Here is a 17199-nt window from a genome sequence, read left to right as displayed (position 1 = left end):
ATTTAAAACAAAAACATTAGTCAATAAAAAGGAACTAAAAAAAGTAGAAGTTAGTTTCTGACAGAGGTTGATCGACTTCCTCTGAGAGCGACTTCTACATTTAATAACTTTCTTATTTAATATTCTAAAACAGCGTCCACTAAAACACGCATGCTTCGCAATTGTTTTGCATAGTGGAGAAAAGAAAATAGATAATAAAACCAAAAATACAGAAAAATTTCATCATCTCATGTTCTTTAAACTGTAAAAAATTAAAGTTCGAATACAACTAACAAAGTAGCAACCCTAAACCAAAAAAAAAAAACGGTAATTAACTAACAACCCTAAGCATAATAGTTGGGTTCCTCCATTAATGGATGCTAAAAGTCATTTGTTACAGAAACAAAGCATGGTAATTTAAGAGAACCGAATTACAAGTTAAAATTCGGGAAAGAAAGAGTAAAAAGCTGAGCATATAAGTTATATAAAATTATACAGAAAATTTGACCAAAACTTTTAGTTTTTACCTTTGAAGAAATCAAAGTGCTAGCGCACCGAAACTTCTCCACTGTCTGATGCGATCGAGGACGAATTCTGCATCTGAAACTCCAGAATTGTCGATCTTGCTGACATATCGTCTTCATCGGTTGGAGCAGGAAGATTGAGGTCTATGAAATTTTCAACTAATTTGGTGGAAGCTCGAGTCGGTAATGTCGAAGAACCAGTGAGATGGGTCCTCTTGTGTCCTCCAAGAGCCTGACCCGAAGAGAACACTCTGAAACAGATAGGGCATTCGTGAATTTTCTTATCGATCATTGAAGAAGATGATGTGCCTCCATCATTATTATGATTCTCGAGCTCCACTTTGATCTTCTTGTGACTAGCTCTGTGACCACCAAGTGCTTGATAAGATCGAAACACCTTCTTGCAAGTCTCGCACGTGTACTTCCCACGAACTCTGGATTTCGACGGTTTGAGAGCCCCCTCGGATTCATCACCATCGTCTTCTTCTTCGTCGTCGTCTTCCCCCGCGACGTCGTCTTGGTCTTTCAGATCGTTTTGTCCCTTCCATTTGTCTCTAGAAAGCATCATAAGGCAGTAGGCGACGTCTTCTTCGGTGGTCGTATCGGAGATCGAACTCGCCGGTTCAGCCTCCGCAATCCACGACTCGGTCTTACACAATTCGTTCGATTTGAGCATTTCCACGGTTTCTTGTTTCTGAATTTTCTTGTGACTGTAGTAATCATCACCATCGAAACTACCGAGTCTCCAAGCACGTTTGGATCGTTTTCGAGTTGTCTTCTTCGATGACTCGGTCTCCGTCTCGCTCTCTCTGTCTTGGAGGATCACAGAGCCATTAGTATCCACAACGAACGAAAACTCAGGATCTACAGCTCGAAGGCTTCTCTTTGGATTCTCTCTTACACCATAGCTCAGACCGTTGTCTCCTTCATCTTCAGACGAAGAAGAAGAAGAAGAAGGCGGGTCAGCCTCGAAACTCAGTAAGGTAGGAGAAGGTGATCGAGATTCCTCTGGTTTGGAAGGTAGTGGAAGCTTCTTCATGTGAGACCTCATGTGACCTCCCAGAGCTCTGCCATTAGCGAAGGTTTTGAAGCAAAGCTTGCACTCACGCTTGTCCATGAAGCAAGAAGATCAGAGTCAGACACGGCGAACGCAAAACAGAGAGCGAATACTCTGTTTGTTCTTCTTTCTGAGAGAGCACTATAAATAAAGGGGACGCAAATTTATCTCTAATTTTTTTCTAATAAAAAAAGAAAGAAAGAATATAAGAAACTTTTTGGTTATCTTTTTATAAGGTGCTTTTTCTAGTTTTTTTTATTTTTTAATTTCTTGAAAACGTTCAAAGGCCATAATAAATTTGGAAATTAATTTTTTTGTTAAAAACACTACTACAAGAAACATGCAAGACTTGGCCGTTTCTATATTAAATCGCTTTATGTCTATCTTTTTTCTGAAGCTTTGACTTTGTTCACTTCCCAAAAGGCCCTCTGTATCTTGTTCGCTCTCGGTAATAGTATTGGATTTACAGCCAATTGATTCTTCATGATCTCCAACATTAAATATATATATATATATATATATATATAAATTTAAAGATTTAGATTTTATAAATATTACATTTAAGACTTTAAGATTTTGACTCCTTTACAAAGTAAATTTACTATTAAATTTTAGGCATGTTAATCATATATATATATATATATTTAAAGGTTTAGATTTTATAAATCTTACATTTAAGACTTTAAGATTTTGAATCCTTTACAGAGAAAATTTATTATTAAATTTTAGGCATGTTAATCATTAAGTTTGAAGAAAGTTAGTATCAAAATTATTTAATTATATAGCTTATAAGGATATTTATTACTTTTTTAAAAACTTAATAGAAAATTTAACTTTGAGAAAATAACAATTTTGTTATTCATAACTTAAAAAATTAAGTTCTTTTTTGAGTTTATGGATCACTGTCTAGTAAGGCTTAGACTCCAATTCAAAATTTTAAAATAAGTTAATTCAACTTTTTTAACTAGTGAAACAAAGCACCCTACTTAAATCTAGGTTTATAATTTTTTTTTTAATTAGCAAAAGAAAGAAAGAAGGAAGGAAATGAAGCTTTTTTTTCCCCCTTAGCTAACAACGTAGTAATTGATAAAATATTTTTTGTCAGTCTAGTGTAAACGTCAATAACAATAATAACAAAACTAGATAGTAAACACAGGTTCCTTCGTAGACATTTGATAAAATTGGAACAATACAGGGATACAAGAAAAATTAATAACTAAAACTATCTCAATTGTAACAGGCAAAATACATACATATAATATATATATGTATGTATGTATGTATGTATGTATGTATGTCAATGTCAAGGGGATTAAATTCCACCGCACAAGTTTTGTACTGTTTTTCCCCGGCCAAAGTTAGGTAGGCATATTACTCTAAGTTTAACGTATTGTTCAAAGATCGTAATTGGTAAATAAACAATCTAATTAAATAACTTATCCCTGCAATTAAACACAGCAAAAATCCATAGGACTAGTCAATTTTCTTTAGAGTTTATTATGTGATGAAAATTTGATGGATAGATTTAACAAGAGAGTTTCAGTGAATTAATATTATAGAATACTATATAATTTATAGTGAATTAATACTATATAATTTATGTAACTCGTTTCTAAAAATTGCATATAGTGCAGTACCAAAACCTATATATAGTTCACATTCTAATGTTTTTAGTTTGAAAAATTAATAAATCCAAATAAATAATAATTTAACCTTTTTTAGGTCATTTAAAATAATAATTTAACCTATCAGCAACGTCATTTCCTTTCATTTTAGATTTTAGATATTTAAACTCTCTTTTTTATTATAGAATTACAAAATATTTTTTTAAAAAATTACTCCCTCAAATATCCGCAAGCCAGTAAAGTCCACATTCTCATAAAAATATGCTATTTTTCATTTTTACTCTTAATCTCAATTACTAATACATTTTAGAACGAGTGAAAGATAAATTTATACTAAAATTTAGGTTCATAAATATAAGGGATAAAATGAGAAAATTTTATTTTGCATGTACTGGGCTGCTTATATTACAAATCAAAATTAAAAAGGGAAAAATGCTTATATTTTATACTGGAGGGAGTATATTTTGAATGCTATATAAAATTTGTAACATAAGCATAATTAATCACCATTAATTCAATGACATTAAATTGAAATCCATAATTTTCATGAGGGTTATTTTGGAAAATTAATAAATGAACAGGACAAACTGGTGGCTTTGTTCAGTTGTTGGTCCGAGTCAATGAGAAACTGCTTGCATTTGTTGTAACGGCGAAGCAGAGTGAAATGACAAGAGGGTCCTTCTTTCTCCAAGCTGACCTGAACGAAACGACCTTCAGGCTTCAGGTTTGATAACGTCACACGCCTGTCATATAAACTCCATGACCCAAAACGACAACCATCGAAGCCAAGCATCACATGTAGCTTCCAGCACCTTCCTGCCGTTTTAGTGTCCAATGGTTTTTCTCAAGAAGTTGACCAATGGACCTTAATAATAAACACTATTAAATTAAATTAAATTCAAAACGGAATCCGAATTTTTAATTTTGTGCGTGGGGTGGTGATTCTGTTACTTTATGCCGGTGATCAGAGCGCCAATCGTCAGCTTTGGTTGCTTCAGCATTCCGGCTGGCCCTTGCTTGATTAATTAATTAAACGTATCTTTATACAATTATTTTATATATATTGTAGTATTAGGTCAGATTTAAATATTATTTAATCAAATTTAAGTATTGTTAAAACTCCATTTGATCCAAAATATAGCACATTTTTTTCTGACAGTTAGTGTTAGCCTGTGACACATTAAAAAAAAACAATAATATTTCTAAATTCTTCTTTTCTACATCGTATCGAGAATATCTTTTTTTTCCAAATGATTTTATTAATTGTAGTGCAGAGGGAGATTATTTTTTTGGGGCTTGAGGTATATGAATTAATTGGATTATTGGAGAGTAACTTTGAAAAGTAGTGATGATTTTTTTTTTCATTTTAATGATACAAAAAACTTTAATTTATTTTAACTACTTTTCTAATCCTTATGAAGTTCTCCATCTATCCTAATTAATCAGACACTTTTATATAAATTATATATATAAATAAAGTTTATTAAATAAAATTTATAAAATAAATTTTATTAAATATACTTTATATTTTTATTTGTCAAACTAAAAATATACATTTTTTAAAAATAACCTTTATTTAATGTAGCCTTATTTGTGAAACATTAAATAGAGAGGGAGGAAATATAATGATAAGGGAAATGCAATATTAGAGCAAGTATAATTACTTAAACTTTATTTTTTGTGACATCAAATCACATTCAAAAGTATCTTATAAATTAAAAATAAATATATAGTTAATGATGTCCTGTATTTTGGATTGGAGGTAATATTCAACTATCTCAATATATTTTCTTTTATTTACAATGTTAAAACATTTTCAATATACATATCTAATACCCGAATTATTAACTTATATTTGATCATTATCAAGCCCAAACAAAGCTAGCTTTATCTCAAGAATCAGATACCTTTTATATTCACATGAACTTAAACTTAAAAGCTCATATTTAAATAGTTATAACCTATTTAAGTTCAGCATAATAAAAAACATTATGAAAATTAAGTGAATCTAGTAGTTTATAACTTTCTATACACTCATGAAACAAAAAGTTTGAATCTAGATATATGGAATAGTGGAAGTGATTTGGATGAAGCAAAAAATGAGAAGAAAATAGGAAGGGAATAAAAATAGAAGAATTTTTTTAAAATATTTTTTTAACTACTTTTAAGAGTTTTACCTTCAAATTTTCTTTCTTCCATATTTTAGATATTTTGGTTGAAAAGCATGCCCACGTTTTGAGAAGAATGGGAAGTGAATGCAATGCCGTTTTGTTAGGGGTTTGGTAGACCAATTCTCGTACCCTCCCATTAATCAGTCACACTCATGTTCTCGGCGTTTCCTCTTTGTTTAGCAAACGTAACATGCTATTCATAGTTGGTCGTCGAATTCAAGCGACATGTAGGATTTAATCCTTAAACTTTAATTTATTATAATTTTAAATTAATTATAATTCAATATTCAAATTTTATCTCGATGCAATTTAGTCCATATAATTTTAAACATTTAAAATATTAATCTTTATATTTTAAAAACAAAAATATAAAAATTAAAACTATGTTGACATTTTGGAACTAATATTTTAAATCACTAAAATATTAGACCATATATTTTAAAAATAAAATTATAAAAATTAAAATTTAAAATATTTAGAAACTAATTCAGACATATCAGTTCCCTGCATTTAGGAACTAATTTAAAATTTAAAAATATTAGTCCTTATATTTTAAAAATAAAATTATAAAAATTAAAATTATGTTGATATTTAGGAACTAATATTTTAAATCACTAAAAATTTTAATTTTTATTAAGATTATAAAAATTAAAATTATTTTAAAATTTTAGTCTTTATAATTTTATTTTTTAAAATATAGTGACTGATATTTTAAATGATTAAAATTATGAGAATGAAATTGTATTGAGTTAAAATTTAAAAATTAAATTACAATTTAGTTAAAATTCAAGAATTAAGTTATAACTAAATTATTATAATACGTGAGACATTCATTGAGTAAATAGATTTATGTTACTCATTGGTTACAAATCTGATAAAATAAGGCAAAGGTAGTATAAGATAATTCAGGGAAATTTGATAATATATAATATATATATATATATATATATATATGTATAAAGCTTTGCGATATTAATTGTAGTTCTTATTAATTAGTGGTGATTGTTATGTGCAAAAATCTATGGTTCTTGTCCCATTCAAGTGAACAAAGAATGAGAGTATTATCAATCTCAAGCTTGACTTGTTCATAGGGCCCCTAAAGTCATAGTGAGAGAGTGAGTGGTAGAACTGGAATTTTGGGGTAAAACTCTCTAGTAAGAGAACGAAAAGTTGATTAAAAGTATTCTCTACTTTAATTAACATTAGATATTTTTAGGTTCATACAGAGAATGAGTGGATAGTGTCAATTGACAAGAATTGCTTTGAAAATGAATTCTTATCGTCCCCCCCCCCCCCAAATGAAACGAATTTTTTTTTAATTTACACTAAAAGGGCATAAGCCTATAATATAAAAAACAAAACATTATATTGCAACCAATTAGAAAAAAAATTATTCTTTTTCAATGCCGAGAAGGTTAACCAATTATCAAATCAACATTTTATTTAGATAATTTAATTTTATCTTTTATTTTAGAGTTTTTCTATTTTCAAATAAGAGAAAAATTTAATATTTAAATTTAGGGTTAAAAGATAATTTTACACTTGAGCTATTCCACAAGGAACACTATTGTCATAAACTATTTATTGAATATTACCCCTCAAGTATAAAAAACATTGCAAGTTTACCCCTAAACTAATAGACATTGATATAAACCATTAACTCTAAATTAATTGAGTTAAAGAGTATTTTTGATTCTAAAATATTATTCATGGAAGAGTTCTAACACCTTAAAGCTAAACAATGTGAAGAAACTGGTATCCCTTCTTTTTATTTTTTTAATCATAACATTAACATGTGATATCATGTTTAAGGTATTACATGTTTTGTCAACTATATATTTTTAGTAAAAAAAAAAAGATCTATCAATCTAGACAAACGAATAATTATTAGCAGTATTTTTACAAGTTTTATGCTTAACATCATGGCTTACTGACAAGGTGCTTGTCATTCACAAAAAGAAAAAGCCAAATGGATGTCATTTGGCTTCCCAGCTAAGGATTCAATTAGTAAAAAGAAAAACAGAAGAGGAAAAAGAAAATGTCAATTAACAATGTTATTACATATTGTATTTGTCTATTTTGGGCTCTTGGCTAACTATAAAACCTATTGTATTTCTTTGATTGAGAATACCATTAGTTAATAGACATAAACAACATGTAACAATACCATTAGTTGATCATTGGTGCAAACTTTTTTATATTGATTATTTGACTAGCCATGTTTAAACATGCTATGACATGTTTTAGTAAAGCCAAAGGAGTGCCAATTACTCTGTAATTTTAGGGTGTTAGTTGCTCCTTCATGAATATATTTTTTAGAAGTAAAAATGCTCTTTTTTTATATGAGTATATGAATAGATCAGATTTGAGCCTTGTCACACTCAATTAGAAATTACTTTATCAAAAACATCTTCTGCATATATAATAAAGAAAATCTAAAGTTTTGGTTAATAAAAAATCGGTGTTAACAAAAGTTCAATATTTTTTGGCTAAAAAAAGTTTGATATTTTAGGTTTAAAAAAATTAACAAATATTATTTTGAGAGTTGAATCTAATTTGGAGTCCAACAAACTTCTGTTTTCCACCTTCTTATTTCTCATTTAGGTTTATATATATATATATATATTTTTTTTTTTCATTTCTGGGATAGCTTTTCATAATATAATTAGACACCAAATTGTACATCACATGAGATGCAATTAATCTTACATTGTTAGAATTGAATATTTTAAAATATATATGAATTAATCTTATCCTTTAGGATTGAATATTTTATAATTTATAAAATTTTAACTTTTCATAATCGAATATTTTGTAATTTATCACTTCATTCTATTTTTTAAAATTAAGATTTTTTATTTATCACATTATTTTATATTTTTAATCTATTTTTTAAATTATAATTTTAAGTTTAATATTTTTTTCTAAAAAAATCAACTTAGTCACAAAAATATATATACATATAAGAAAACTCATTTCCTTTTTTGTTATTATACATCTCAACTGAATTTTGAATCAAATCATCCAAATAAATTTAAATTATTCAATTGACTTTTAATAAAAATGTATTCAAACATAAATCACATTAAAATCAATGATTTTTTTTTTCCTAACTTTAGTTTGCTAAGTTTAATTAATTCTAATTTTAATTGTAAACTTTTTAATCTAAGCACATATTTAGTTCGATGGTGATATTGTAATGATTTTAACACTTGAAAGGCAACATTACTCTACTAAATAATTTAGGATAATTGATGTTTCTCATAAAATAATTTAAAAACAAAAATTCCATTTAACCCTTGAATTTATATACTGGCAACTTTAACAAGAGGATATTAAATTTAAAAATAAACTAATGTTTTGTTTGGATGTATGGTGATTTGAATTTGGACCAAATTCACCATATGAATTCATAAAAATTTATGAATTTAAATTTGATTCAAATTTCAATCCATGTTTAATATAATTTTTTATAATTTTAAGTTCTTCCTATATTTTAGTTATTCGAAATGCTCAATGCTCTAACCCTCTCATCTCCTTCCATTCTCATTTCTCATTTTTCTTTTTCGTCTTTGAATTTGAAATTTAATTTTTTTTTATATTATCCAAACAAATAATTTTAAATTTAATATTTTAAATTTAAAATTTAAATCCAAATTTTTCAATCGAAATGTTAAAAAAGCAATGATTCAAAATGGTTGCAAGGCAAATACATTTATCTAAACAAAATATACAATAAATTTTTCCCTTTAAAATAACATAACTTCAAATAAAAATAATTTTATAATTATTATCTCATAAAAATTTAAATTTAAAGATAAATGAAAATCAAATTCTAACTAACTAGCTTTGCAAGTGGCATCCGAAGACAACGCACCAACCACTGAAGCGGCAAGAGTATCTGTTGATAAGCATTCCAAGATACCTTTTTACGATGCAAAGTCATTCCATAATAAATTTAAGATTGAAGTATATTCCAATTCTTTAACTCTATATAAAATTTTAATTAAATTTCTTAATTTTATAAAATATTTTTTTAATTCTTAACTTTAATATTGCTAATTTAAAATGATAGTTTTTTTTTGTCAATAATTGTTATTTAAAAAAATTTAAATTTAATATGTCAATATTTTAAATATTTTTTTAATATTTCAAAGTTCAATATAAAATTTTTGTGTAATGATAAAAGACTAACACATCATAAAATCAAGAGATTAAAATAAAATCTTATGTAAAATTAAAAGTTTAAAAGTATACTTTAATTTATATTTAAAACAAAGAAAATAGTGGTGAAATAAAAGGGTGTGACCACTATTTCAGAAAATATCTTAAGTTAAAATTTCATTTTCATTGCATAATAAATTTAAAACAAAGAAAATATCTGCAACTTGCAACTTCGTTCAAGATAAATTCTATTTATAAGTCAAATAGTTAATTGAAAAATAATGAATGGAGTGACGGGTACTTTAATTCTGGATAATACGCAGGAAATTACTCAAAACTTTGTTTGCTAGAGAAGGTAAGGTTGATAATGATGGAGATTCTGCAATTTGTTTATATGGACAAAAATAAAGATTTTACAATTTCTCTTGCGCATGATTTAAAAAAATAATAACAAAAGGGAGAATCTTCATTCGAAAGCAGGCCAGGCTTGCAGCCCACCACAATTGCCCAGTAGTCCTGTGCTATAACATGCTATAATTTGAAATAAAATTATACCTATCAATAAAATTTCATAATGATACTTGGATTTTAGGGTAAAAATATTTTAATTTTTTTTTCAAAGATACGTGACATTTTAAATTTTTTTTAGAACATTTTTGTTTTGAAAGTTTCAAAAATAGAACATTTTCGTCTCATTGTTAAAAATCACAAACGTTAATTGTTAAATTAAAGTTTAACCAATGATATTTTTGTATCTTTTCCCCTTTTATTTTGTGTTTAATCTCCGATTTCATTCTTCAATGAATTATTTAACTTTTCTTCTTTCAATGAATGAAAATGAAGATTCAAAAATGCAAAACAAAAGGAAGCAAAATTGTAAAATATCTTGATCAAACTTCAATTAATAGTTAACATTTTTCATATTTAACAGTGGGGTAAAAATACTTTGTTTTTAAAACTTTTAGGGCAAAAACACTCCAAAAAAACTTAATATACCAAGCATCCTTGGAAAAAAAGATTCAGGATAGGTTTACCATTTAACCCATAATATTATAAATACACTTTTTTCAAAACAACAATATAAACTTTTAGAAAATACACTTCATTTAATATAATATTAAATTTACACACTAATCATTACAATATAATCATTTCAATTCTCTCTCATCTCGAACGGTAATATTCAAAAACCATCATTAATAAAATATTATTTTTGTCAAATTATCTTATATTTTAAGATAATAAAATACCTCTAAAGTTGTCTTACAATTTGAGACAAAGGTAATATTATTCTATTCCTATTTATAAGTCATTATTAATATATTTTTACTATGATTAAAAAAATTTTAAAATTCATTAACTTTATCTAAAATAAATTTTTAATTTTTTTCCTGTTAAATAAATATATTTTAATAATGTACTTTCTTTTATCAATATTCTTGTTTTTGCTAGAATTTTACAGGTATTTAATGAATGGTAAAAAGTCAGTGACATGTTTTATAAATAAAATCAAATTCTCTTTATAAATAGGATAAGATAAGAGAAGTCGCATTTGTCACTATTTTTTTTTTTTGGGTAAAAAATGGCTTGACCAAACTTATAAATTTTAAATGTGGTCTTTTATTTTTTTTAATAATAAAATCCACCCTGTGGGCATTAAATGCAAGTTTCCAATGACAATCAGATAGAGCTCAAATGGCATGATCTCCCGCTTTGATAGGTGATTTGTGTGTTATAAAATAGTCAAAATTTTTAAGGAGGAAGGGAATCTTTTAGTAGGATACTAATTTTGGATTCGGTTCTTAACAATTTTTAAGTTTCAAATGGCATGCACTTGGATTTTTCTTTTTGTTTTTGTTTTTTTGCATGTGATTGCTGTTGAGATCGATGGTGTGTTGCAATGTTGCTTTTAGTTACTTAACCATTTGGGCTCCATTTTCTTTGATCTCTTACTTTTTCACAGAAAAATGAATTGGATTCTATAAGTTTATCACATCTAGGTCGATTTGACAGTTTAAAGAATCTTGATAAATATAAGTTTGTAAATTACAAATTAACAAAATATTCAAATCAATTAAGTGAGATGATAAGGTCAAAGTGTGTGTTTGGACACTCTTGTTCAAAATAACACAAAATGTACAACTGTAAATTTAAAAAAAAAAGGCTATAACAAAAAAAAAAAATTTTGTTACCATAAGAAAAGAGGAAAATTGCATATAAAGACTTGTGGAAAAAGTTATTCATAGGCAAAGATTAATATGTAAGAAATTATTTTTGGATAAAAATATGGAATAAATTATTATTAAAATAAAAATAAAAATTTATTTTTTCTCCAATGGTAATTTGTTATTGATTTTTATTTGCAAATAACTTTTTTTACATGCACTTGGATGCAATTTTCCCTTTTTTTTTCAATGATCTCCATAGAGAATTATTTACAGACAATGATTAATATGAAATTGTTTACTGTTAAAATGATAATAGTAACTTTTTTTTTTTGAATGATGATTTGATATTAATTTTTGTTTATAAATAATTTTTTTTAAAAGATCCTTAGATGCGTTTAAAAAAAAAAACAAAAACTTTCATGATTCTATAGTTCATTGGGTGTGAGCCCAGCCGTTAGTTAATTTATTGGTCCAACCTAATTTGTTCAGATTAAACAGATCGTAGGAGTGGGCTAAGCCCATTGTGATGGGCCAAAGGGCAAAGCCCATTTTAACACTCAGAATGCAAAAAGCAGAAGCACATCAAAACGGCACCGTTTAGCGCTTTCAGTCTATCTTGAAAGCCTGAAGTCTGCGCTGAACAGGGAACTCTCTCGTTTCGGTGGTCTTCGATAATCGTTCCTCAGGTCACGCTTCAGTTCCTATCAATGGAGGCCGCATTCTGGTGAGGCAACGTTTGAATAGTTAAAGTCTCAACAACCAGCTCTGATTACCTTACACGCCTCTAACTCGTTTTTCAGTTGTTCCTGGGAAATTATCAATTTTTTCTTTCCCTTTCTGTAAAAATTGATCATTTGGGAAGATGCTCGCTAACTGTTTGATGGTCGGTCTTCGTGGGTCAGGATTTTTTTTTTGTTTTTTTGCATGTGATTGCTGTTGAGATCGATGGTGTGTTGCAATGTTGCTTTTAGTTACTTAAACCATTTGGCCTCCATTTTCTTTGGTTTGTGATGTTTTTAAGTTTTCCCCGATTCAGTAGTACTATATTGCCATGGAATGTTTCTATCATAAGTTTTTGATTAGTTACGAAGTGTTTGCTCAGCTTGATATGGTTGTTGTCATCATATCAGTTGTTCCTTTTACCAAATGCCAATGAGCTAAACGCTGGAAAATGCATGCGAACTCATGAAATTAAGAGTAATCTATGGATCCATTTTGGTCTTGCATGTAAACTTTTAGACGTACCAGTAATATAATTTGAAATTTCAAGGGGTGATTGCAGTAGATACACCCATAAGAGAAGGCATGATACACACACACACACATTATGCTCTAATGCGGACATCGGATAAAAGTTTATTCATTGATCACATGGTCCTTATAGGCCTGCTGTAACTTTATCTAGTTTTCTATTTCATAAAGTTATTTGCCAGTTGAGCAAGCTTAAGCTCGATATAAGGGCTACAAATATTTTAAAAGAAAAAAAAATTGAATGTGAGATTTTGGTTATGAATGAGTTTTAAGGATTTACTGTGAGATTGAGATTCAATTTCCAATTAAGACCCTTTCCTAGGTTGCGAAACAACTAAGATTGTCGAAGGACACACCAATAAGGAAAGGGTGTCAAACGTCCCTGATTTTCAAATTTCTATTATGAATTGCTATAAAAGGATAATATAACTTTTAGCCTCTAAACTATCTCCCAATTATCGATTTTAATTTTTGAACTTTGCTATAATACAGCTCAATCCTTCTAGTTTATTGAGTCAAGGAAGTATAAGGACTCAGTTGATTTGAATCAAGGAATTATATGGTCTAAGTTGTTCCAAGTCAAGAAATTCTATGAACTGAGTTATGCATTTCGAGTTAAGAAATTATAGGAATTGACTTGTTTCAAGTCAATGTTCAAGAGGAGAAGTTAAGGGATCAAAAATTACATTTTCCCTACAATAAAATGTCCTGTTGTATAATAGGCATCTGTTCAGTTCTAATGCAAGTGCCTCTGAACTGAATTGAACTTTACAGCTGAAAAATTAAACTATTTGCAGTCTATGTCATTACAGTGGTCATTTTGGTTTGACGGTCAGCAGAATTATGGGACATGAAATGCATATTAAACGGGTTTTCTTGCTTGTAAATTTAGATGAATTATTATCAGAACCGAGTTTTCTTTCCTTCATGGATGAAGGTGTCAGTTACTTTCTTATTAGTAGTACGAATTTTTATATGTTTTCAAATGGAGTATAAATTGTATCTATGTAATGGGAGTTTATGTTATAATTGTCACCTGTATAATACATATTATGACTGATGAACTTATAGTTTATTTAATGCGCATTTCATTTTGGATCATCTTAATATAGTCATTCTCTGACTATTTCTGGGCTGTCTCCTCTCTCTACATCAAGCGGCAGAAAAATAGAAAGAGATCATAAGAGTCAAGAGTCGGTGAAGATCCATTATTCATGTATTTTATGAAGACTATATGAGTTTATTCTGTGATGTGTCCACAGTAGAGAGACCAAAAAGGATACATAAGGAAGTTATAGAATAAGATCTCATGATGAGTAATGTTTCTATAAAAGTTATTTTTTTATTGCACACAGGTATTCTCAGGTACTTTCCTATTAGAGACAATTATGTTCGAGGTACTATTGAGCATTAAATGTGGGTATTTTTCTCTGTGGGGATTTGACAATTAGCTCGTCACTTTGTGAAAAACTAGTTCCTTTTGTTAGACTCAACTGTTATTGATTGTTGATTGAACTCAATAACAGTTACGCAATCTATATAGCTACCTCGCTTTTGTAAAATAAGGCTTGTTGGTAGTGTTGTTATATGGTTGGCACATTATGTAGTGGCCTTGAGCAAGTCTTGCAAATTTGAGAAGTCCTATTGTAGGATAGGAATGAAAATCATTTGCTGCACCCTGTTGAGTTTTGGTCTTTTGGAGGTATTCTGCATGTCACATAGCCATCTCTGTTTTAGTTTAGCTTGACTATGTTTATTTTTTCTTATACTGGGAATCAGCATCAAGAAGTGGGTTTGCTGATTTTTTTTTCCTTTTTTTCTCCTCTCCCACTTTTGGCTCTTTGCACTTTATGCATGTTTTGGTGTAATATCTAGTTTTGTATTGACTTAAAACTAAGTGTGCAGCCTTCTCTTTTAACTTTATACACTGACATGTGTATGTCAAGTATAAATTTCATCGTTCATGTTCATATCATGATGATCGAAGAATGAATTATTCTCCTTCTAGAAGCAATGACCATTGATGGCTTTACTAGTTTGAAATGAATCCAAAAATTGGGCTTTTCATAACTTCTTTCTCTCAGCACTTGTCAGATTAGTTTCCTTTATATATATATATATATATATATGCAAAATAAGTTTCCTTTTTTAATGTCAGTAATACTATAACTTCATTGGAAGTATCCCTCCACACCCCTCTGTTGCAGTTATCTAGTAACAGCAAGTGATGGGTGCTTTTGATTGGTATAATTTTTATCTTCCTGTATTGAATATTTTCCCATACACTGTCAAAGGTATTCATATTTAGTGCTTGACTGTGTTTTGAATATAATTATTTTCAATAAAAGGACACCTATACACAATAAAAAATGTTGACATGAAATGCGATGATAAGAGTTTGGCTGGGCCTATGGCTCATAATGTTGACACACTCGGACCATATTGATGCAAGCTGCAAGGTTTTGCAAATCTAGGTGCAATATTTACAACCATTTTCCTCTTGGAAGGCGATGTTCTAATTCTATAGTTGATTACAGTCAACCTTGTGGATACTGTAATAATATACCTTATAGATCCTGTATACTTGAACATTTCCAGAAAGCATTTGATAATGAAAACGGTTTGCAAATGATGAGGGAATTCCCTTTATCAAAGTAATCAAAATCAGTGGGCTCAGGGCATCTTAAAGTCTAAATTATGAATCAAATTCATGTACGAGCCCATGTAAGCATTTCACGATCTAATTATGCGAGACAAATTATCATCTCATTGCTGTAAACATCATAACAACATCCAAAATTACTTTCAAGTAAAGCCATGAAAACGAGCCAATCATGGTAGGCTGGCCCGTTTAATTAAATTTGAAAATAGTAAGGGCTAGGCTATTAATTTAGGGTGTAAAATGGAATTTCAAGCTTAAAAAGGCTGATTATAATAGGCTTAAAAATACAAGGGCTATCCCCATTAAGTCCTATTATTATTTTTTTTTAAAATTAAGTCAAAATAATACAAAGTAAAACTAAACCATACATTTAAAAGATTGAAACCCTAGGATCAAATTATATTAATAATGAAATCATCATGATATTGCTAGCTAGTCTTTATTGGTGTTGATTTTTGATGATGTCACCATTTGTTATGATATTAAATTTGAATGTTTAAGCTTTACATATTTGTTTGGCATCAATTTACTTAAATTTATTTTTTTAAACTTAATTTTATATGTAATAATTTTTTTAAATTATAAGTTTATTTATTAAATTTTTTAAATTAAAAGAAATGTATAATAGAGCTAAGGCCTGTAAGGTCAACCCTTCAACCTTGAGGGCCATGGCAAAAGGAACATCATAGATAACATGCTTCCAAACTTCAAAAGGAACATATTGATAATATTCAATCATCATTTACATTTATGTAAGTTGGATAATCAGATAAGGGGAAAGGTGATCATTGAAAACAAATTCCTAAATAAGAAGAAGCAAATGTTACGAATTGTGTTGGAGATAATTTATTTAAAACAAATAAATTAGCTCAAATGTATAGCTTGAGTTTCGAGCTTTTTTTTAAAAAATAAATTAGCAAATTACTCTTATGAACTTTAGATCTAGTAACATTATAAATTATAAATTTATTTACTATGCAAATTGTCCCCTTTAGTTGACAAGAAAATGATAAAAAAGATCTCATAAATTATAGAAAATGAATTTTTTTTTTGTCTTTTTGGGTCATTATCTGTATCTTTTTGTGTCATTTATTGTAATTTTATTTTTTTGGGTAATTTTTGAGGGTTTTTTTTTGTCTACTAACGATCAAAGTTAATTTTTATTAATGATGAAAGCAATATTGTATTGTTAGAAAGTTGATGGAATGATTTGTACAATAAATAAATTTAGAATTTATAGTGCTATTTGATATAAAGTTTAAAAGATAATTTACTCATTTACTTTTTTTTTCCTCGTGAAGTTCATACAATCTTTGCCCAGAAGCTCTTTTATGTTGAAAAATTCAATTTTTAGAGCTTGAACTAAAAAAAAAAAAAAGCTTAAATAAGTAGTCTATTGGCCACATCATATTCCAGGCTTAACCTTGGGGCATATTTTTGTAAAGAGTCAATAATATAAATATGGAATTACAAACGAAAATTATGGAACTATTTCTCACCCACACATATATAGCTATTTTAGAAAACTCAAATGCCACGATAATCAAGTGACAGATACATTATTACTTAGGTGAAAAATTCACAGCTGCATTTTTTGC

General features: G+C 28.3%; 1 protein-coding gene and 1 long non-coding RNA gene across 2 annotated transcripts; one reads left to right on the top strand and one right to left on the bottom strand.

The window, feature by feature from the left end:
• Positions 1–310: 310 nt before the first annotated feature.
• LOC129291551 (zinc finger protein ZAT4-like) lies at positions 311–1694 on the bottom strand. Its single transcript, XM_054928983.1, is given in 2 exon segments — positions 311–612; positions 615–1694. Coding segments are annotated over 2 exon segments (1101 nt in total). The 5' UTR covers positions 1621–1694; the 3' UTR covers positions 311–517.
• A 10618-nt stretch (positions 1695–12312) lies between these two features.
• Positions 12313–14504, top strand: LOC129289796 (uncharacterized). The gene is made up of 2 exons (XR_008588234.1): positions 12313–12412; positions 14052–14504. It is a non-coding gene; the product is annotated as an uncharacterized LOC129289796 (long non-coding RNA).
• Positions 14505–17199: the final 2695 nt, after the last annotated feature.

Source organism: Prosopis cineraria, unplaced genomic scaffold (genome assembly GCF_029017545.1).
Source record: "Prosopis cineraria cultivar Desert tree isolate PC_DT_omini unplaced genomic scaffold, ASM2901754v1 PC13, whole genome shotgun sequence".
NCBI lineage: Eukaryota > Viridiplantae > Streptophyta > Magnoliopsida > Fabales > Fabaceae > Prosopis > Prosopis cineraria.
Note: the sequence above shows the minus strand (reverse complement) of the source record. Positions and strands in the feature narration are given on the sequence as shown.